The sequence below is a fragment of the Dasypus novemcinctus genome, chromosome 14, assembly GCF_030445035.2.
Source record: "Dasypus novemcinctus isolate mDasNov1 chromosome 14, mDasNov1.1.hap2, whole genome shotgun sequence".
Taxonomy (NCBI): domain Eukaryota; kingdom Metazoa; phylum Chordata; class Mammalia; order Cingulata; family Dasypodidae; genus Dasypus; species Dasypus novemcinctus.
In genome coordinates this window covers 55436984-55457251 of record NC_080686.1, presented here as the reverse complement: position 1 = coordinate 55457251, position 20268 = coordinate 55436984, and the positions used below count along the sequence as shown (strand labels likewise).

General features: G+C 38.6%; 1 protein-coding gene across 4 annotated transcripts in view; it reads left to right on the top strand.

Annotated features, from left to right (window-relative positions):
• Positions 1 to 40: 40 nt before the first annotated feature.
• The window catches only part of TRIQK (triple QxxK/R motif containing), a 156782-nt gene continuing 136554 nt past the window's right edge, over positions 41 to 20268 (top strand). For all 4 annotated transcript variants that reach the window (XR_009180458.2, XM_071207906.1, XM_058275715.1 and 1 more), the window contains exons 1-2: positions 41 to 161; positions 19646 to 19762. Coding sequence is in view for 3 of the 4 variants with exons in the window: in XM_071207906.1 (XP_071064007.1) it covers positions 19664 to 19762 (99 nt within the window). In the remaining variant the exon portion in view is untranslated. The remainder of the gene's footprint in view (positions 162 to 19645; positions 19763 to 20268) is intronic.

The window sequence follows — 20268 nt, the reverse complement described above, 5'->3', positions numbered from 1 at the left end:
CTCGCCCCGCTCGCTGAGCCCCGCCCCTTTCTGTCCCGCTCTTTGGGAGCCTGGGTGTGTAGTGGGCTTGTCCCGCCCCTGCCTCTGACTGACAGTACCGTGGACAGCAATATTTGCAGCCGGACACGAAGTTTGTCGGCCATTGCCTTGGCTGAGCTGAGGTGTGTGTGTGTGTGTGTTCGGCGAGGGGGAGGCACTGAATGGGGGCGCACCCCTTTAGCGCGTCCCGAAAGCGTTTAGATGATCGTTCTGCTCCCGGGAGCGGCACTTAGGCGGGCGGGCTGGGCGGAGGGAGGCTCTGGAGGATGAAAACCGGAGCCCGGGAAACCCACTACGTTCGGTAATCACTTAAGGACCCTTTCCCGGGGTGCAGGGCGCGTGCAGTTGGGGTGGGGGTGGTGGGCGCTTGGTTCGAATGACGGGTGGGCGTGGCCGCCACGGTTACTTAGAAACTCGTCGTTCCCGCCCTGCCAGCGAGTCTTGTTCCTGCTGCGGGGCGGGGAGGCCTTGGCCCCGCCTTCTCTCACGCGGCCTTCCTCTCCGCCAGGGATTGGCTTCCTTATGCTGTCGGTCAATTCGTGGACGTTTATCCTTCTGTCCAGCTGTGTGTTTTTGTAGGTTCGGCTCTGGTCTCCCTTTCCCCAATTAGGCTCACCCCTCCCCCGTCCCTGTTAATGAAGAAGAATCCGCGGACCTAAGCCTGTGCAGAGCAGAGCTGGCAGAATGGGTAGCCTTATTGGGATTGGGATACTTTTCTGGATGCTTGGTGAATCCCTGCACTCACAAAATGTTGGTGCCGCGTGGGTAGCTAGGAAAGGGGGCGGTGAGGAGATTCGGTTTCTTTTGGAATTCTTTTTTTTCGCTGCTGTTTCCGCTCAGTGAGATTCCTCAGGAAGTTGATGCAATTTCTTATGGAAAAGCCTCAATATGTGGCTCTCGCTTTTAGCCCCCTTCTTTGGAGAGGGGTGATAATGTACCAGCATAGTTGTTTTTTGTTCCATTGTGCACATATTCAATAATTAAGTACAAGTTGGTAACCACAGATAACCATTTTAAATCTCCTCCTCTCCTTTGCTCATATCATGTGGCCCCAAGTGATTCAGCAGAACAAATACCCCAGTGAAAAAACACAAAGGAGCTAAAAGTCTGCTTTTACTTTTTTCAGCCCGGTGTACAGTGTAAATCCCAGGGAAAAAGCTTGTACTGCTTCTTAACACTAGGAAGAACACTGGCGTAGGAATGAAGAAACTAGCAGGGTTGTGAAATTTTTATCTTTGGGCAATACACTCAACTATTTTCTCATCTGTAAAATGGGGATACCAGTATGTGCCCTTACTAAAGAGTGATGAGGAATAATTTATTGTGCAAGTATCATTAAAACAATAATCTACACAGATTCGAAGTTATTGGTTACACTTTTATTCTTTTTGTCTAGATGATCTGTATTTGTAAACATTTAATCATTATCATTCAGTTTAAAGTACTTTCAAATTTCCCCTGTGATTTTTTTTTTTCTTTTGTCATTATGTTATTTAGAAATAGCCGTAGAAACCCACTCATATACTCTTAATTGATTCTGTGTTCTACTGGATTTTTTCTAGCAGGTACTTAGCCTGACCAGTATGGCAAAAATTACCTTCTAATCCAATGATTATTAACGTCTTTGGTGTCATATACCACTTTGAGAAGCCAAGAAAAGCTACTAACTCGAGTTTGAAGTGTATGTAGACCTTGGATTAAGAACACCAGTTTTCATTCCACTGTTTCTTTGGGTATCAGGAAATCTCTCTCTACCCTTGCCCCATCCTAAAGAGACACAGGGATTTACCCAAAGCCATATAGCTGGAAGCAGAGCTGGGTCTTTTTTTCCTCTTCCTCAGTGCCGTTTATCATATCTGTATCTGAATGATTATTGCCTTAGTTTAGGGATTTCAGGCAGTCTCTCCCTTTCTCTTACTCTCTATCTCTCCCGCTTCCTCCCTTCCCCTCTTTCACTCAGCCTTTAACAAACAGGAATTACCAATGTTCAATAAATTGCTACTCTTACAAAACTAGATATTTTATATTTTATTTCAAACGGCCTCTGATCATAGTCTTTTTAAAAAATTATTTTTAATTTAAGTATGTCACTCATACATAAACATACATAAACAATAAGTGTGTAGTAATAGTTGTGAACTTACGAAACAAACATATATAACATCACAGAGGATTATGTGAAGGTATGTTGTGAACTTATAAAGCAAACATACATAAAATTGTTCAGGAGTCCCCAACATCAGCCCTCCACCAACACCTTGCATTGTCATGAGACATTTGTTACAAATTGTGAAAGAATATTGTCAAAATCTTACTATTGGTTATAGTCCTTATCTTACATTTGGTGCTTTTCCCCCCCAGCCCACTCTATTATTATTTTTTAAATATATTTTTATGACAGAAGTTGTAAACTTATAAAATAACACCTCTCTATCAACACCACGCTGTGGTAGAACATTTGTTACAGGTAATATTATCTGATTGTTACCATGTTCATAGTGTACATTTGGCACACATTTTCCATACTGTCCCATTATCAGCACAGTATATCTTTGGCATAGATATGGGAATATTATTACTGCTAACCACAGTGTATAGGTCATTCTGGTTGTATTTTTCCCATGCTTATCCACATTCCCACCACTCTACAAGAGTGATGTATATTTGCTTTAGCTAACAAAGTACATTCTTGCATCTGTACCATCAACCACAATTCTCATCTGCCTCTTGGTTTACTGTGCTATTCATTTCCTAGATTATTCTCTAGTATTCTGTCAATTGGCATTTACATACCTAGGTTACCATTTTCAGTCACATACACATTTATAAACTAGCTGCTACTCACTATGTGTTACCATCCACTCTATACAGTTCCACATTTTTGCAGTAAAGCTAATTAAAACTTATACATACATTAAACATCAGTAGTCCATCTCAGTCCTCCTCTTATCTCCTTTAAGGATCCACGAACTACCACCAGGGCTTGAAGATATTTTCCTACAATATCTTCTAGAACGTTTATGGTTCTTGCTTTTATTTTTAGGTTTTTGATCCATTTTGAGTTAATTTTTGGATAAGGTGTGAGATAGGGGCCCTCTTTCCTTCTTTTAGCTATGGATATCCAGTTCTTTCAGCACCATTTGTTGAATGGATTGTTCTGCCTGAGCTGTGTGGGTCTGACAGGCTAGTGAAAAATCACTTGACCATACATGTGAAGGTCCGTTTCTGAACCATCAGTTTGGTTCCATTGTGTCTTTCTTTATGCCAGTACCATGCTGTTTTTACCACTATAGCTAGGTAATATGATTTGAAGTCTGGAGATGGAAGTTTACTTTTCTGGCTATTCAGGACCCATTACCTTCCAAATAAATTTGATCTTATTTTCAATTAAAAAAATTGCTGGTGGAATTTTTATAGGGATTACCTTGAATCTGTATATCAATTTCAGTAGAATTGACAATCTTAATGATATTTAGTCTTCCAATCTGTGAGCATGGAATGCTCTTCCAATTATTTAGGGCTTTTTTGATTTCTTTTAACATCGAGTTGCACTTTTCTGAGTACAAGTGCTTTATATCATTGGTTTATTCCTGACTGAGTTTTATTTGTCATATTTTATTTCCACCACTCTTTTGACTGTTACTTTTATTGATATAATTTTCTTTCTATACTCTGGCAGATCTCTCCTGTCTTTTCTTTTCAGGCTCTAGCACACCCTTTAGTATTTCCTTAAAATCTGGTCTCTTGCTTAGAAATTCTCTCAGTTTCTGTTTATCTGTGAGTATTCTCATCTAGCCCTCATTTTTGAAAGACTGTCTTGCTGGATATAAGATTCTTGGCTGGAAGTTTTTCTCTTGTAGTATCTTAAATATATCAGACCACCGTCTTCTTGCCTTGATGGTTTCTGGTGAGAAATCAGCACTTAATCTTATTGGGTATCCCTTATATATTATGCATTGCTTTTCTCTCACTGCTCTCAGAATTCTCTCTTGTCTTTGGCATTTGACATTCTGATAAGTATGTCTCTTGGAGTTGATCTAGTCAGATTTTTTTCAGATGGGAGTATGTTGTTCTTCTTGGACATGGATATCTATGTCCTTAATAGGGTTGGGAAATTTTCTACCATTATTTCTTTAAACATTCCTTCTGCCCCCTTTCCCTTCTCTTCTCTTTCTGGGACACCCATGACATGTATATTTATATATGTTTTGCTATCATTAATTCCCTGAGACCTTGTTCAATTTTTTCCATTCTTTTCTTCATCTCTTCTTTTGTATGTTTACTTTCAGAGGCCATTTCTTCAAGCTCACCAATTCTTTCTTTTGCCTCCTTAAATCTGTTATTGTATGATTCCAATATTTTTAAAATTTCATTTATTGCACCTTTCATTTCCATAAGATCTGCTATTTTTCTAGTATGCTTTCAAATTCTTCTTTGTGCTCATCCAATGTCTTCTTAATATGCTTAATCTCATTAGCCATCTCACTGAATTTATTAAGGAGATTTGTTTGAACATCTGATTGGTCTCCTTTATGTCATCTGGAAGCTTATCTTGTTCTTTTAATTGGGCCATATCTTCCTGTTTCTTGGTGTGGATTTTAATTTTTTGTTGGTGTCTTGGCATCTGTCTTACTTGAGTATTTATTCTGGGTGCAGCTTTTCTCTTTAGTTTAGGTCTTCCTGCCCTTTCTCCCTTGCTGGTTGTACAGTAGGAGCCAAGGATGTAGTTGATGCTATAAGCTATGGAGGCTCAAGCTGCCCTCATTGCCCCAGGGACCAATGAAGCTTCTCCCAACTTTCTCCTTTGCCATGGGTAGGGACAGAGTCACAGCTGTGTGGAAGCATCCAAGTTGTGCAGGTTTAGACTGTAGTTGCCCAGAGACACTGATGAAGCTTCATGCCTATTTCTCCCGTGGGGAGGGAATAGAGCTGCAGGTGTGGGCAGCAGTCTATGCAGTGTGGGTCCAAGATGTCTGCAGTTGCTGTGGTAGACTTGTGACTATTCAGTCTGTGTCAGCCAAATGTACCTGCAGTTACCTGGATAGACTGGTGGGCCCTGCACCAGCCATCGGTGGGGCTGAAGCCTCGGCTAGGGCTGCAGGCTGATCTGGGTGAAAGAAACCAGTTTCTACTGTCACTGTGATGTTTTTTCAGCCCACTTCCCCTCATGCTGGGGACAGAGTCAAAATGGCAGCTATTGGCTTTTTTCCGACTTGCACAGGTTCAAAGTTTAGCTATTCATAGGGTTATACTTTAGCCAGCCTAATTTACTAATCAGCACCTGAAATTGGTGCCAAGCTGTGTCTTCCTCCCCTTTTTTTTTGGAAATGGAGCTTCAAATTCCAGCCACAGAATAGCTCCTGGGGCCACTTGAGCTGCCAAAGTAGGATAAGCACTGGCCTCTGCGACTTGGCTGGTAATTTCCCAGAGAGGCTGGTGCAGGTCCCCCCAGCTTCCTCCCTGCTGGAGGTGCGGCTGGGCTTATGCTAGAACTGCAATCTGATCTGGATGGAAAGAAGCCAGTCCCTTCCAGCACTGTGGTTTTCAATCTGCCCTGCTTCCCCTCATGCAAGGTGTAGAGTTAAGATGGCAGCTACCAGCCTCTTTTTGACTTGAACAGGCTCAAACTTTAGCTATTCTTAGGCTTCTACTTTAGCCTGCCAAATTTACTTATCAGTAGCTGAAGTTGGTGCCCAACTGTCTCTTCCTCACCCATTTTTGGGAAGTGGGGCTTTCAATTTCAGCCTCGGAACAGCCCCTGAAGCAGCTTGTGCTTTTAATGGAGGATGGGCACAGGCCTCCATGGCATGGAGTGCTTTACTTAGGTATCTTCTCTGCAGATGCGCAGTCTCCTCCTTCCACTCCTTCAAGGATGTTGCCAGATGCTCTTCTGGTCTCCTGGATCCCCCAAACAGATGCTTCAGCCAGCTCCTGAGAACTCTGGGTATTTACTTACTGCCATGTAGCAGGAGCCGACTCTAGGAGCTCCTTAACTCTGCCGCTATCTTGCTGGTTGTCCTGATCATAGTCTTTTAAAGCATGATCTTATATGTAAGCATGTGAAAAGAGAAACGATTGTCAAATGTTTTGGGAAAATGTTAAATAGTATTTTTGAGTTAAACAATCCCAACATAAACTTTTCCTTCTATCGAAGTCCATTTTGGACAAAGGAAAGCAGTTTCCTCCATATTCCTGATTATGTTTAGTATATGCCACTGGGATATCATCTTTTTATTCCCAGAATTCTTTTCCTCAGTTTAAATGAATGCTCTTTCATAGCATCTGAATTTCCTGTAGCAAAAATATTGTGCTTAGTTCCACTGTGGCCCTGACCTTGATTTCTGTATTCAAATAGAAGGCCATAGTTAAACTCCAATATTTTCTTTGTCTAAGTTTCTTTATCTATTTAAACAGTAAAAGTGGGCATCAATAGGATATATAAAATGTGATTTTATTGAATAAGAAAAGAATTGAGGAGGAAAAAATATATTGTTTATCTAATAAAGAGTATACAGAAATAATACAACTAATATAACTTATAGTCTATAGTTAATAGTAATTCTGTAGTATTTTTGCAGTAAATGCAAAGGCACTATAGCAATGCTTAAGGTCAACAGTGGGAGATATAAGGGAGTATGGGACTCTTCCTTTTGGAGTAATGAAAGCGTTCTAAAATGAACTAAGGTGATGACAGCACAACTCCGTGATGATATTGAGAACCACTGAATATATACTTTGGTTGGATTGTATAAGGCAGGGGACTTTGTAACACAGTGAACCTCATGGTGGATGATGGATTGTGATTAATAGTACAAATAATGGGAACATTCTTTCAGGAACTATAACAAATATACAGTAATAATACATGGTGTTAATAGGGTGGTTTGTGGGGAAAATACAACAAATATAAGCTATGGACTATAGTTAGCAGTAGTATTATGACAGTGTTCTTTCATCATTTGTAACAAATATGTCAGAACAATGTAAGGTGTTGCTTTTGGGGCTTTGTATGGGAATCCTGTATGGTGTGCATGATTGTTTTGTAAACTCCACAACTTCTCTTAAAAAAAAAATAGAGTATATAAGAGTACCTATTTCTCTAACACTTATAATTTTACTGAAACAGTTTAGTACTTGCCTATTCTTTCTTAACTTTCTTCATTTCCGGTAGTGGACCTAGAAAAGAGCTGACTGGATTAGAGGGGTAGGTAAATTTACATAGTTTAAAAAAAAAGCACATTATTCTGAGTTAACTGAAGTGGTTAAGGCAAAATGATAAACTGGTATGTTTGTTTATTTTAGAAATGTGAAGTCTTTTGGCTTCTACCTAAAAGAAGTGATAGTGTGGCTGGGTTAACATTTTGCAGATGTGTATGTGTGTGGGTGAGTGTTGCAATTTTACCCTCAGTATTATGCTTATAACATCTTACTGTTGAGAATTTTAAGGGTTCAGCAGATAAGGGCCCTTTCCTTTGCCCCCTCAATTTGTAAACAGATATGTGGAGTTTGAAATATCATCTTTGTTACTAATTGAGCTGATTGGGGATGGGGCGCCAAAAATGAGTACTCATTCTTCTTGCTCCATTCATTCCTCACTCCCATTCCCAGAGCCTGGACTTACTTCAGTGCAGCAGAGATAAAGTTTGAGTTTGCAGAACAGACACACCCAGAATTACTGTTGTGCATACTTCAGGGCAGAGAGGAAGGCAAAAGAAGACAAACCTCTAGTGCTTACAGGTTTGTAATCTACCTATTGGAGTAATGGGCAGGAGTGGCTATCAGCCATTCATCTAATAACTTTCCTTTGGGAAATTGTGACTAAGGGGTGGGGTCTGAGGCTAGGATTGTTAATATAGTGCTCATTTTCAATTCTGGGTGATACCTCTAGACTGTTTGAAATATATAGATGCAATTTAAATCTTAACAATGTTAGAAGAAGTGTTACCGGCTTTTGGGACCCTGAAGTTGATGGATGGTAAATATTGTGTAATGTAGGGGTCTGCCTGCTCAATGAAGGATTTTCTTCCCTGCTCCAATGCCAAAGTATCCCCATTGCAAACTATTGCTCCAGTGGAAGTTCCTCCCCATGGAAACATGAGGCTGGAGCAGAAAGGAGATTTCTCCCTAATTTTATTAATCTTTATTCATGTGTTTGTTATCCGTGGTTTGGGTGTGAAGGTCTTGAAACACTGCCATGTAGAATACAGTCTCTTTGATGTTGTACCAGAATGACTAAAATGATATTAATATGAAGTAGTGACATATTTTATTGTATTTGATATCCTTGAGATGTTTCTTACTGAACATGTAAAGATCATGTAGTCCTGGAGCTAAATCTTTTTCATACCTTATTACATACATTTGATCTTTTCTTATATGATATAAATGTTAAGTATTTTTGCAATAGTAGAATGAAATAGGTATATATTTTCATGAAAAAGATGCTCTCTAAGCTTACTTATTGATTTTTGAAATGTTAACAACAATAAAAAGATAAATACTCTGTAGTCAGAGATTTAGGAGAATCTTGTTGAGTCAGAAGTTGAAGACAGTTCCATAAATGAGAGACTTGTAAATTGGCTGGTTTTCAAGCCACTGACATGGAGAATGATAGCAGGAATAAAGTAGCTTAGTTCTTCTATAATAGTGTTATGTAGTGTAATAGTTGCAAAAATAGCAAACCAATTAGATGGAATAACTTCAAATTTTGGCAAAGATGAAAGGAAGATGGTTTAATCCAAAAACATTAATTTTACATGATTTGAATAATAAAATACTATTCAAATATTGCAGGATATAGGTTGTAGCAAAGTCTTAATTGTGGATTACAGATTGGGGGAGAGAGGAAGGTACACTAGACTGAAAGTTTTTGACTTGGCTACAGCAGTAGATATATCATTTGTTGAGTTATATAACATTTCTAGATGTGAATTTCCTTATCTGTATAAGAAAGAGTTGAATATTATGGTTCTCCACCAATTTTCTGAACAGTAAGCTTGAGCATTATATTTCTACTTTTCATAGTGACTCAGTACCGCCGTATATATTTCAGGATGGGAAGGTATAATTAAAAAAATACCTCAAGTTTCTGATTCTCTCATAGAGATCTATTATCTGTTTCCTCTCCTTCTATTACTTGTCCTCCTCACTCCACCCTCTCAGTCATAACACACAGCTATTTGGAAAATACTGGACTCTTAAAGATCTCTTTTGGTGCCAACATATATCTGAATAAATTTAGCATATGAAAATGAATAAAGTGGAAAAAATCCATAAAACTAAGGAAAAGGAAACTAACAGAAGATTCAGAGGCATACCTGTGAATTTCCAAGAAGATTCAGCTAAGGAAGAACATTTCAGGAAATTCTTTGACATCTAACACAAAAATATATGGCATCTATGGAAAGGAGTCAAATTCTATATTAAAGGGACAGTGATACTGTGACAGTAAGAAGATAATAAGGTAATACAAAAAGAAGGCAAACTAAAAGTATGTGAGCTGCATTAGTTTTCTAATTCTGCTGATCAAAGTACCACAAATTTAGTGGCTTAAAGCAATGCAAATTTATAATTTTTCAGTTTTGTAGTACAGAAGTGTGACATGGGTGTCACTAGCTAAAATCATGGTGTAGGTAGGACTGGACTGCTTTCCTTTCTGGAGGCTCTAGAAAATATCTGTCCCTTGCCTTTTTCAGCTTCTAGAGACCACCCACATTCATTGCTTATGGCCCCCCTTCCGTCATCTTCAAGCCAACAACATTGCATCTCTGACAGTTCTTCTGTAGTCATAGCTCCCTCTGACCACAGCTGGGAAAGATTATCTGCTTTTAAAAGCCCACCTGGATAATATTGGATAATCTCCATCTCAAGGTTCTTTACTTAATTACATCTGCAAAGTCTCTTTTGCCACATAAGGAGACATATTCACGGTTTCTGGAAATTAGGATTTGAACATCTTGTGGTGGGGGGAGGGGGCATTATTCTGCTTACCACAATAGCAGATTTAAAATCCATATTTGAGGCAGTAGAACAGAATTGATTTTTTGTAGAAAGTTTTATCAGTGTGGCTTTTCTAGCTAAAAATTTAAAATCATGAGAAGATGATATATGGAAGACAAAGAATGAAGTCCTCCATATGGATATTTGAAATTTCTGGGAGAAGAAACCAGAATATTGTTCCTGAAGAGAATGGAACATTTGAAAGAAAAGTAATAGATACCAGAATAAAATTTTTCTATACTGAAAGAGACCTATGAATGTAGATGAGAAGACTTCTTCTTTGTAAGACATGACAACAAAAGGAGACATGTCACTGAATTTTCAAATTATAATGATAAAAAAAACTTCATGTATTTTGAAAGAAAGAATAAAAAGCAAATTACTATCAGGAAATAGCGCTGTTCTCAGACTTCTATTCTACAATACTAAGTGCCAGAAGACAAAAGTGTGACATTTTTAGTTTAGTTTAGTTTTATAATTTTCATGCAGTTTGTGTTTCTTATATGATAGCAATAGAAAGCCACTATTATATATATAAAGGGACTCTAAATTACTGTATTGTTACTTTAGGGGGAGGAGGGAAACTCTGACATACAGCAACTGACTGAAAGGTGATGCAGCATGAACACAAAAGCAATGCTGTAAGAAACCTGATGATATGGCCTAGATTCCTAGAATACTATATCGAGGTGACTCTAAGTAATTATGTTAAATCTAGTTAAAATGACTGCAAATGTAAATAATTGCTTCCATGCGAAAATATAAAATGAAATAATTCAATAACAATTTAGATTTGTCTTTATTAGTAGTAGTAGTATTTTTTAGGAGGTACCAGGGATTAAACCTGGGGCCATGTACGTGGGAAGCTGGTACTCAACCTCTGAGCTATATCTGCTCCCAAAACTTAGATTTAAATAAAATTTTGAGATGACCTGATTTATTTATGCCAGAAAGGAAACCTGGTAATTCAAGAGTACTAATAGATAAAAATATATTTAAATCACTCTAAAGTATAGCCCTTGGGACACATCTCACCTACTGTCTATTTTCTGTATGATCCATGAGCTAAGAATGATTTTTTACATTTTTATATAGTTGAAAAAAATATTTTGTGGCATGTTAAAATTATATAAAATTGAGATTTCATTGTTAATAAATAAAGTTTTATTGGAATACAGACATGCTCATTTATTTACATATTATCAGTGACTGATTCTGTGCTGCAACAGCAGAGTCATTAACTATAACACACAAATGTGGTGCTCTCATTGCTTTGCACTGCTGCTCTGTGTACTATAAAATTACAATGACACAGTCATAACTCTGTTTTGCCTCTTGAATCACAAAGCCTAAAATATTTATTATCTAGCTCTTTTTTTTTTCATTTTTAAAATAATATTACATTCAAAAAATATGAAGTCCCATTCAGCCCCACTGCCCCACCCCCCACTCTCTCCCATCATCATGACACATCCATTGCATTTGGTAAGTACATCTCTGGGCATCGCTGCACCTCATGGTCAATGGTCCACATCATAGCCCATACTCTCCCATGTTCCATCCAGTGGGCCCTGGGGGGGGATCTACAATGTCCCGTAATTGTCCGTGAAGCACCACCCAGGACAACTCCAAGTCCCGAAAATGCCTCCACATCTCATCTCTTCTTCCCATTCTCTGCACCCAGCAGCCACTATGGCCACTTTTCCCACACCAATGCCACATTTTCTCTGTGGACATTGGATTGGTTTTGTCCATTGCACTTCTATGTCAAGAGGGGGCTTAGATTCCACATGGATACTAGATGCAGTCCTCCTGCTTTCAGTTGTAGGTACTCTAGGCTCCATGGTGTGGTGGCTGACATTCTTCAACTCAATGTTAGCTGAGTGGGGTTAAGTTCAATAAATCAGAGTGTAGGAGTTGAAGTCTGTTGAGGTTCAGGGCATGGCTATCATATTGTCAGTCCAGAGATTCAAATCCCCTAGATATATCTTAAACCCCAGCACCAACTACAATTCCAGTAAAGTAGCATGAAAGTCTTGTGAAAAGAGATCGCATCTGAGTCCAGTTCCATCACACAGAAACACCAGCTCCAGAGAAGGGCCAACTGACATGGCAGTGAACCCCATCTGCCATGACCATAGAACCCGTGGGTCTCTTTAGCCCTCAAAAGAACCAATACCTGGGGTTGTATCTACTTTATCTGTCTCTGAGACTCTGCTCAGGTGTGCATAAGGGCAATCCTTCTGACAACCTCCAGACTCTTTTTTAGAGACTCATAGCCATATAAACTCATTTCTCCTTTCCATTTTCCCCTTACATTAGGTCAAACAGCATTTTAAACTCCTGTTATTATATGTTGACAGGGATATTCTGCTGGTCTGCGTTGAACCTTTAATTCAAGGTCATTTTCTAGTTGCATCATCAGCTGGTATTTGGTAGTGATCCCTTGTAACCAGGGAGGCTCATCCCTGGGTGCTGTCCCACACTGGGGGGAATGCACTGCATCTACATGCTGAGTTTGGCTTCAAGACTGGCCACATTTGAGTAACATGAAGGCTGTCAGGAGGAAACTCCCAGGCACAGTGCTGCTCTAGGCCTTGTTCTTATTTCAGGCGTATAGGCTCACAAGCATAGAGATTAGTATCAGGGGCTCACTGTTGGACCCTCATTCCTTCCTGGTTCTTACCGTTGCACCTGGGGGACTGCCGCTGCTCCCCAAGGGACCACGACAGAGCACTCCTGGCTAGGAACCCAGTACCCCCCCCCCCAGCTGTTGTTTTTACTTGTTTCCACTATGAGTATATCCAAACATTACCATATGCACCCTGGACATATGCCCTGTATAACTCCCCGTCAACCATATATCGCCTGTCAATAACATCCCATACCAGTATTCCTCCGCCGCCATTGTTGACCCACTCTATGATCCAAAACTTCCTGAAAAGTGAAGCCCAATATAATGTCAGGTTCCCTTACTAGTAAAATGGAATATAGTGATGAGTTTAAAGGTTAGATCTAGAATACGTATTGATTTGGAAAAATTCTACATCCTATCTTTTTCTTTTCTTTTTTCCTAATTATTGAGCTTCTCTTCTCAAGAGCCTTAGATCACAGTAATTCATATATACGATATACAGTACTCCCACACATCCACCATAAAACCTTTTCCCTTCCACAGCAATAATCTTATAACCTATTCATATCATATTTACTTAAACTGATGTACAGACTCTGAGACAATAACTTTCAAACAAGGTGACATCTGTGCTTATATTGTGGCCCATACTTTAGGATATACAGTTTTCTAAATTTTTAGTTATCCTATGTTTTACATTATAGTTTACATTATTAGTCTGTCGCACCCTATATGTTTTTGGTGTAATATTACATGTTTTATATCCATCCTTGTGTACTCTCGCAAAACTCCTCTCTTACCTCCACATTTACCTTGGTTCCATCCATTCAACATCCATTTTCCCCTCCCTTTGGGGCCCACAGCGACAGCCAATCTCCATTTCCCGAGGAGCCACGTCCAGAGATACTTGCAACAGTGTTCAGGGCCTGACTTGCTCAACTGCCCTAATGCCCTGGGGGCCACCCTTTCTCTCAAGAGATACAGTTCCCTCTATTTGATGGCATTAGTCCTCCCCAGGATATGGGTCCACCCCCACTCTCACTACTTGGGTCTCTACCCAATGGTACAACCCACCCTTGTAAAATGAGCATTCAGGCATTCCCCAGGAGTCCGTCCTGTGTCATACCATCCCCTCCAAGCATCCTAAACAGGTAACCCTCCTAGTTATATTTTGATACGATTTTCTCAGCATTTTACTCTCTACCAACACCTGACACTCTCCTATGTTCGTATGTTGCCCCTCCCTCCCCCCAATTTTTTGGACAATATTACCCATCCGCCCATCCCCAGCCCCCCTCAGACCCGCAAAGCCCCACCCAAAGGCAACCCCTTGCCCCCATTTTATCTCTTCTTTGTGCTCATACTTACTGCCAGCTCATCATAGATTCCACCCCTGCAGACGTCGGCTCACATCCTTCCTCTACCCCCCGATTTCCTGTAAGCCTATCTTCCAGTCTCTAGCTCTGAGGCAGCTTGCTTATTTCATATCATTGAGGTCATGTAGTATTTGTCCTTCAATGCCTGGGTTGCTTCACTCAACATAAGGTTCTCAAGATTCATCCACGTTATCATGTGTGTTTGTAGTGTATTTGTTCTTCAGCCGAGTAGTATTCCATTGTATGTATATACCACATTTTATTGATCCACTCATCTGTTGATGGGCATTTGGGTTGATTCCAACTTTTGGCGATAGTGAACAATGCTGCTATGAACATTGGTGTACATATATCGGTTTGTGTCCTTGTTTTCAGTTCTGCTGGGTATATACCCAGCAGTGGTATTGCTGGGTCATATGGCAAATCTATGGTTAGTTTTTTAGAAACCGCCAAACTGTCCTCCAGAATGGTTGCATCCTTCTGCATTCCCACCAGCAGTGAATGAGTGTTCCCCTTTCTTCACATCCTCTCCAGCATTTGTATTCTTCTGTTTTTTTCATAGCTGCCAATCTTATGGAAGTAAGATGGTATCTTATTGTAGTTTTGATTTGCATTTCCCTGATAGCTAGAGATTTGGAGCATTTTTTCATGTGCCTTTTAGCCAGTTGTATTTCTTCTTTGGAGAAGTGTCTGTTTAAATCTTTTTCCCATTTTTTAAATGGGTTGTTTATCTTTTTATTTTCAAGATATATGAGTTCTTTATATATGCAAGTTATAAGTCTCTTATCAGATATATGGTTGCCAAATATTTTCTTCCATTGTGTGGGTTCCCTTTTTACTTTCTTGACAAACTCCTTTGAGGTGCAGAAGGCTTTAATTTTGAGGAGGTCCCATTTATCTATTCTTTTGCTGCTCGTGCTTTTGGTGTGATATTCATGAAGCCATTTCCTATTACAAGGTCCTGTAGATGTTTCCCTACACTGCTTTCCAAGGTCTTTATGGTCTTGGCTCTTATATTTAGGTCTTTGATCCATCTTGAGTTGATCTTTGTATAAGATGTGAGATGGTAATCCTCTTCATTCTTCTACATATGGATATCCAGTTCTCCAGGCACCATTTGTTGAATAGGCCATTCTCTCCCAGTTGAGAGGGTTTGGTGGCTTTATCGAATATTATATGGCTATATATATATGAGGTTCTATATCAGAACTTTCAATTCGATTCCATTGGTCTGTGTGTCTCTCCTTATGCCAATACCATGCTGTTTTCAGTACTGTAGCTTTGTAATATGTTTTGAAGTCAGGTAGTGTGATTCCTCCAATTTCGTTTTTCTTTTTCAATATGTCTTTGGCTATTCGGGGCCTCTTTCCTTTCCAAATAAATTTCATAGTTAGTTTTTCTAGTTCCTTAAAGAAGGCTGTGTTGATTTTTATTGGGATTGCATTGAATGTGTAGATCAGTTTTGGTAGGATAGACATCTTAATAATATTTAGTCTTCCTATCCATGAACAAGGAATATTCTTCCATTTATGTAGGTCTTCTTTGATTTCCTTGAACAGTCTTGTATAGTTCTCAGTGTGTAAGTTTTTTACATCTTTAGTTAAATTCATTCCTAAATATTTGATTTTTTAATTTACTTTTGTGAATGGTATTTGTTTCTTGATTTCCTCCTGATCTTCCTCATTATTGGTGTTCAGAAATGCTACTGATTTTTGTGCATTGATCTTATAAGCTGTGACTTTACTAAACTCATTTATGAGTTCTAGAAGCTTTGTTGTAGATCTCTCAGGGTTTTCTATGTATAGGATCATGTTGTCTGCAAATAATGAAATTTTGACTTCTTCCTTTCCAATTTGAATGCCTTTTATATCTGGTTCTTGCCTCAGTGCTCGAGCAAGTACTTCTAAGACAATGTTAAATAGAAGGGGAGACAATGGGCATCCTTGTGTTGTTCCTGAGTTTAGAGGGAAGGATTTTAGGATTTCTCCTTTGTAAACAATGTTGGCTGTAGGTATTTCATATATACTCTTTATCGTGTTCAAAAAATTTCCTTGTATTTCGATCTTTTGGAGTGTTTTTATCAAGAAAGGGTGCTGTATTTTGTCAAATGCTTTTTCTGCATCTATAGATATAATCATGTGATTTTTTTCCTTCAATCTGTTTATATCGTGTATTACATTGATTGATTTTCTTATGTTGAACCATCCTTGCATACCTGGAATAAATCCCACTTGGTCGTGGTGTATAATTCGTTTAATGTGTTGTTGAATACGGTTAGCAAGTATTTTGTTAAGTATTTTTGCATCTAGGTTCATTAGAGAAATTGATCTGTAATTTTCCTTTCTTGTGGTGTCTTTGTTTGGCTTTGGTACTAGGTAATGTTGGCATCATAGAAGGAGTTAGGCAATGTTCCTTCTGTTTCGATTTTTTGGAATAGTTTCAGCAGGATTGGTGTAAGTTCTTTCCAGAATGTTTTGTAGAATTCACCTGTGAAGCCGTCTGGCCCTGGGCTCTTCTGAGTTGGGAAGTTTTTAATGACTGATTCTATCTCTTTACTTGCGATTGGTTTGTTAAGATCATCAATTTCTTCCTTTGTCAATATGGGCTGCTTATGTGTTCCTAGGAATTTGTCCATTTCCTCTGAATTGTCATTTTTGTTGGAATATAGTTTTTCAAAGTATCCTCTTATGATAGTCTTTATTTTTGTGGGGTCAGTGGTGATATTGCCTTTCTCATTTCTTATTTTGTGTATTTGCATCTTCTCTCTTTTTTTCTTTGTTAGTCTCGCTAAAGGTTTTTCCATTTTGTTGATTGTCTCAAAAAACCAGCTCTTGGTCTTGTTTATCTTTTCAAGTGCTTTCTTATCTTCTATTTCATTTAGTTCTGCTCTTATCTTTGTTATTTCCTTCCTTCTTCTTCCTGTTGGGTTACTTTGTTGTTTTTTTTCTAATTCCTCCAAATGTGCAGTTAGTTCTTCAATTTTTGCTCTTTCTTCTTTTTTGATATATGAATTTATGGCTATAACTTTCCCTCTCAGTACTGCTTTTACTGCATCCCATAAATTTTGGTATATTGTGTTATTATTATCATTTGTTTCAAGGTAGTCATTGATTTCTTTTGAGATTTCCTCTTTGACCCACTGTTTTTCTAAGAGTGTGCTGTTTAATTTCCACATTGTGGCGTGAAATCTGAGCCTCTGGCCCTTGCAAATTTCCAGCTTCACTCCACTGTGGTCAAAGATATTATTTTGTATGATTTCGATCTTTCTGAATTCATTAATCCTTTCTTTGTGGCCTAGCATATGGTCTGTCTTGGAGAATGATCCACGTGCGCTTGAGAGAAATGTATATCCTGCTGTGTTTGGGTGTAATGATCTATATATGTCTATTAGATCCAGCTCCTCTAATATACTGTTCAAATGTTTTGTTTCTTTAGTGATTCTCTTTTGAGATGTTCTGTCAAGAGTTGATAGTGGTGTATTAAAATCCCCCACTATAATTGTAGATGCATCTATTCTTTCACTTAGTTTTTCCAGCATTTGCCTCATGTATTGAGAGGCGCCCTTGTTAGGAGCATAAATATTTATGATTGTTCGATCTTCTTGACAGATTGTCCCTTTCACTAAAATGTAGTATCCTTCTTTGTCTCTCACAATTGTTTTGCATTTAAATTCTATTTTGTCTGATATTAATATAGCTACTCCTGCCTTTTTTTGGTTATTGTTTGCTTGTATGATTGTTTTCCAGCCATTCACTTTCAACTTCCATGAGTCTCTGGGTCTAAGATATGTCTCTTGTAGACAACATATAGATGGGTCATATTTCCTTATCCAATGTCCCAGTCTGAATTTTGATAGGTGAGTTTAATCCGTTAACATTCAGTGTTATCACTTTCAAGGAATTATTTGTGTTAACCATATTTTGATTGGAGTTGTGTTTGTCATATTTTGTTTGCTTTTTTTTTCCCCTTCTCTTTTGTCTTTTTTGTTGCTCTTACACTCTCCTCCAACTCTGCCTGTCCTGTTTTTTCCTTTCTTCCTGCAGAACTCCCTTTAGAATTTCTTGAAGGGGAGGTTTCTTGTTGGCATACTCTTTCAGTTTCTGTTTATCTGTGAATATTTTGAACTCTCCATCATTTTTGAATGCTAGTTTAGCTGGATAGAGTATTCTTGGTTGGAAATTTTTTTCCTTTAGTACCTTGGCTATATCATACCACTGCCTTCTTGCCTCCATGGTTTCAGATGAGAAATCAGCACTTAATCTTATGGAGTTTCCCTTGTATGTGATGGTTTTCTTTTCTCTTACTGCTTTTAGAATTTTCTCTTTGTCTTGAGCGTTGGATAATTTGACAAGTATATGTCTTGGGGTGGGCCTGTTGGGGTTTATGACGATTGGGGTGTGCTGTGCTTCTTGGATATGTACATCTGTCTCTTTCAGTAGATTTGGGAAGTTTTCAGCCATTATTTCCTGCAACACTCCTTCTGACCCCTTTCCCTTCTCTTCTCCTTCTGGAATGCCTATAATACATATGTTTGAGCATTTTGCATTATCATTCAGGTCCCTAAGTCCTAGCTGGATATATTCTATCTTTTTATCGACCAATTCTACTATCTCTTTGATTTCCGATGTACTGTCTTCCACATCATTAATTCTCTGCTCTGCCTCTTCTAGTCTGCTGATATTTGCTGCAAGTGTATTTTTGATTTCTTGAACTGTGGTGTTCATTCCCATCATATCTGTTATCTTTTTGCGTATGTCTGCAATTTCCCCTCCAAGTGTTGTCTTCATGTTGTTAACCTCTTCCTTTACTTCATTAAATTTGTCGGTGATAAATGTTCTGAGATCTTTCATTACTTGTGTGAAGTTCTGCTCCCCTTCCTGGTTTTTAGTTTGTTCATTGGATTCAGCCCATGTTTTCCTGATTACTGGTTTGGTTTGTAGATTTTTGTTGCTGTCTGGTCATCATTTTATCTTGATGGGTTTTATCAGTTCCTTAGCTTCTTTTTCTAGTCTTGGAGATTAATTAGCTGTTGTTTTTGCATAAGTGTTATATCTTCTCTTTGTCACTTTGTTCTTCTTATTCTAATTTCTTATTGCTGGTTGAGTTCACTTTAAAGGAAAGTATTAGGGCCAGGGAAAGGCAATTGTGTAAGCAAGGAAAAAGTGTAAAGTAGTATTGGTGATAAATGTTAACAGAGCAACAGTATGAGATCTGGGAGGATGGATGTTAGATTCATGTAAGTTGTGTAGAGTGTTAGCAGCAGGTAGAGTACCTATAATGAGGTAGTCGACTGAATATGGGAGGAATATGGTATGAATTAAAAAGCTATTGTTTTCGTGAGAGAGGGAAAGAGAAAGGAAAGGCAATAGTTTCAAGAGTGGATAACAGACAGAAAACAAAACAAAGGTATTAGAAATTAAGAGTTAGATACTTTGTGGATCAAAGAAAGGGAGGTGGAATATAGGAGAGACAGTAGATGATGGAGGATATCAAGATGTAGGGAAAAGGGGATAGTGTAGGTAGCCAAAATCTATTCACATAGAAATGAGGCAGTGGAGGATGAGGAAACCCAGCAAATGTGAGGTGTTCCCTGCAGCACCTTCCCACCAAATCGATGTCCAGACACCTCCTGTCCTGCAAAAATCCTGAAACAGCCTGGTCCCGAAGAACCTCCAACGCTGCCCAGCCCCTTCTTTGTAGGAGATATTATCAGGTAAGCTCACTCAGCCACCATCTTGCCCCCTCAATCCAGAAAATTTTCTATCTAGCTCTTTACAAGATAAGTTTGCCTACTCCTGATCTAAACTATAAACCTCAGTGTATAATGTTGAACTTTTCTTTCTAAGTCATGGGATCCAAATCAATTCAATTATTGCCCTTTGACGACTTTGTTACCCCAACTTCTCTCTGGTTTTATTGGAGTTAAAACCAAGAATCTACTGTTCTTTACATTAAATAATTCACGTTTTTTTCTTTTCTATCTTTTTGCCTTAAATGAAATATGATTAAAGCATTTAGAATTTCATTTTTGAAGGCAAAAGCAATTAATACTCCAGTTTTTTTCAGTAAGCAATAATGTATACTTTACTATTGTATGCCAAAATTCTCTAAATGTTTATAGAGATAAACATGTACAATATGTAATAATTCAGTCAGTTAATCAGCAAAGACTCGTCTGGAAATATTGTTAAATTATACAAAGGAGTTCGTATTGAGATG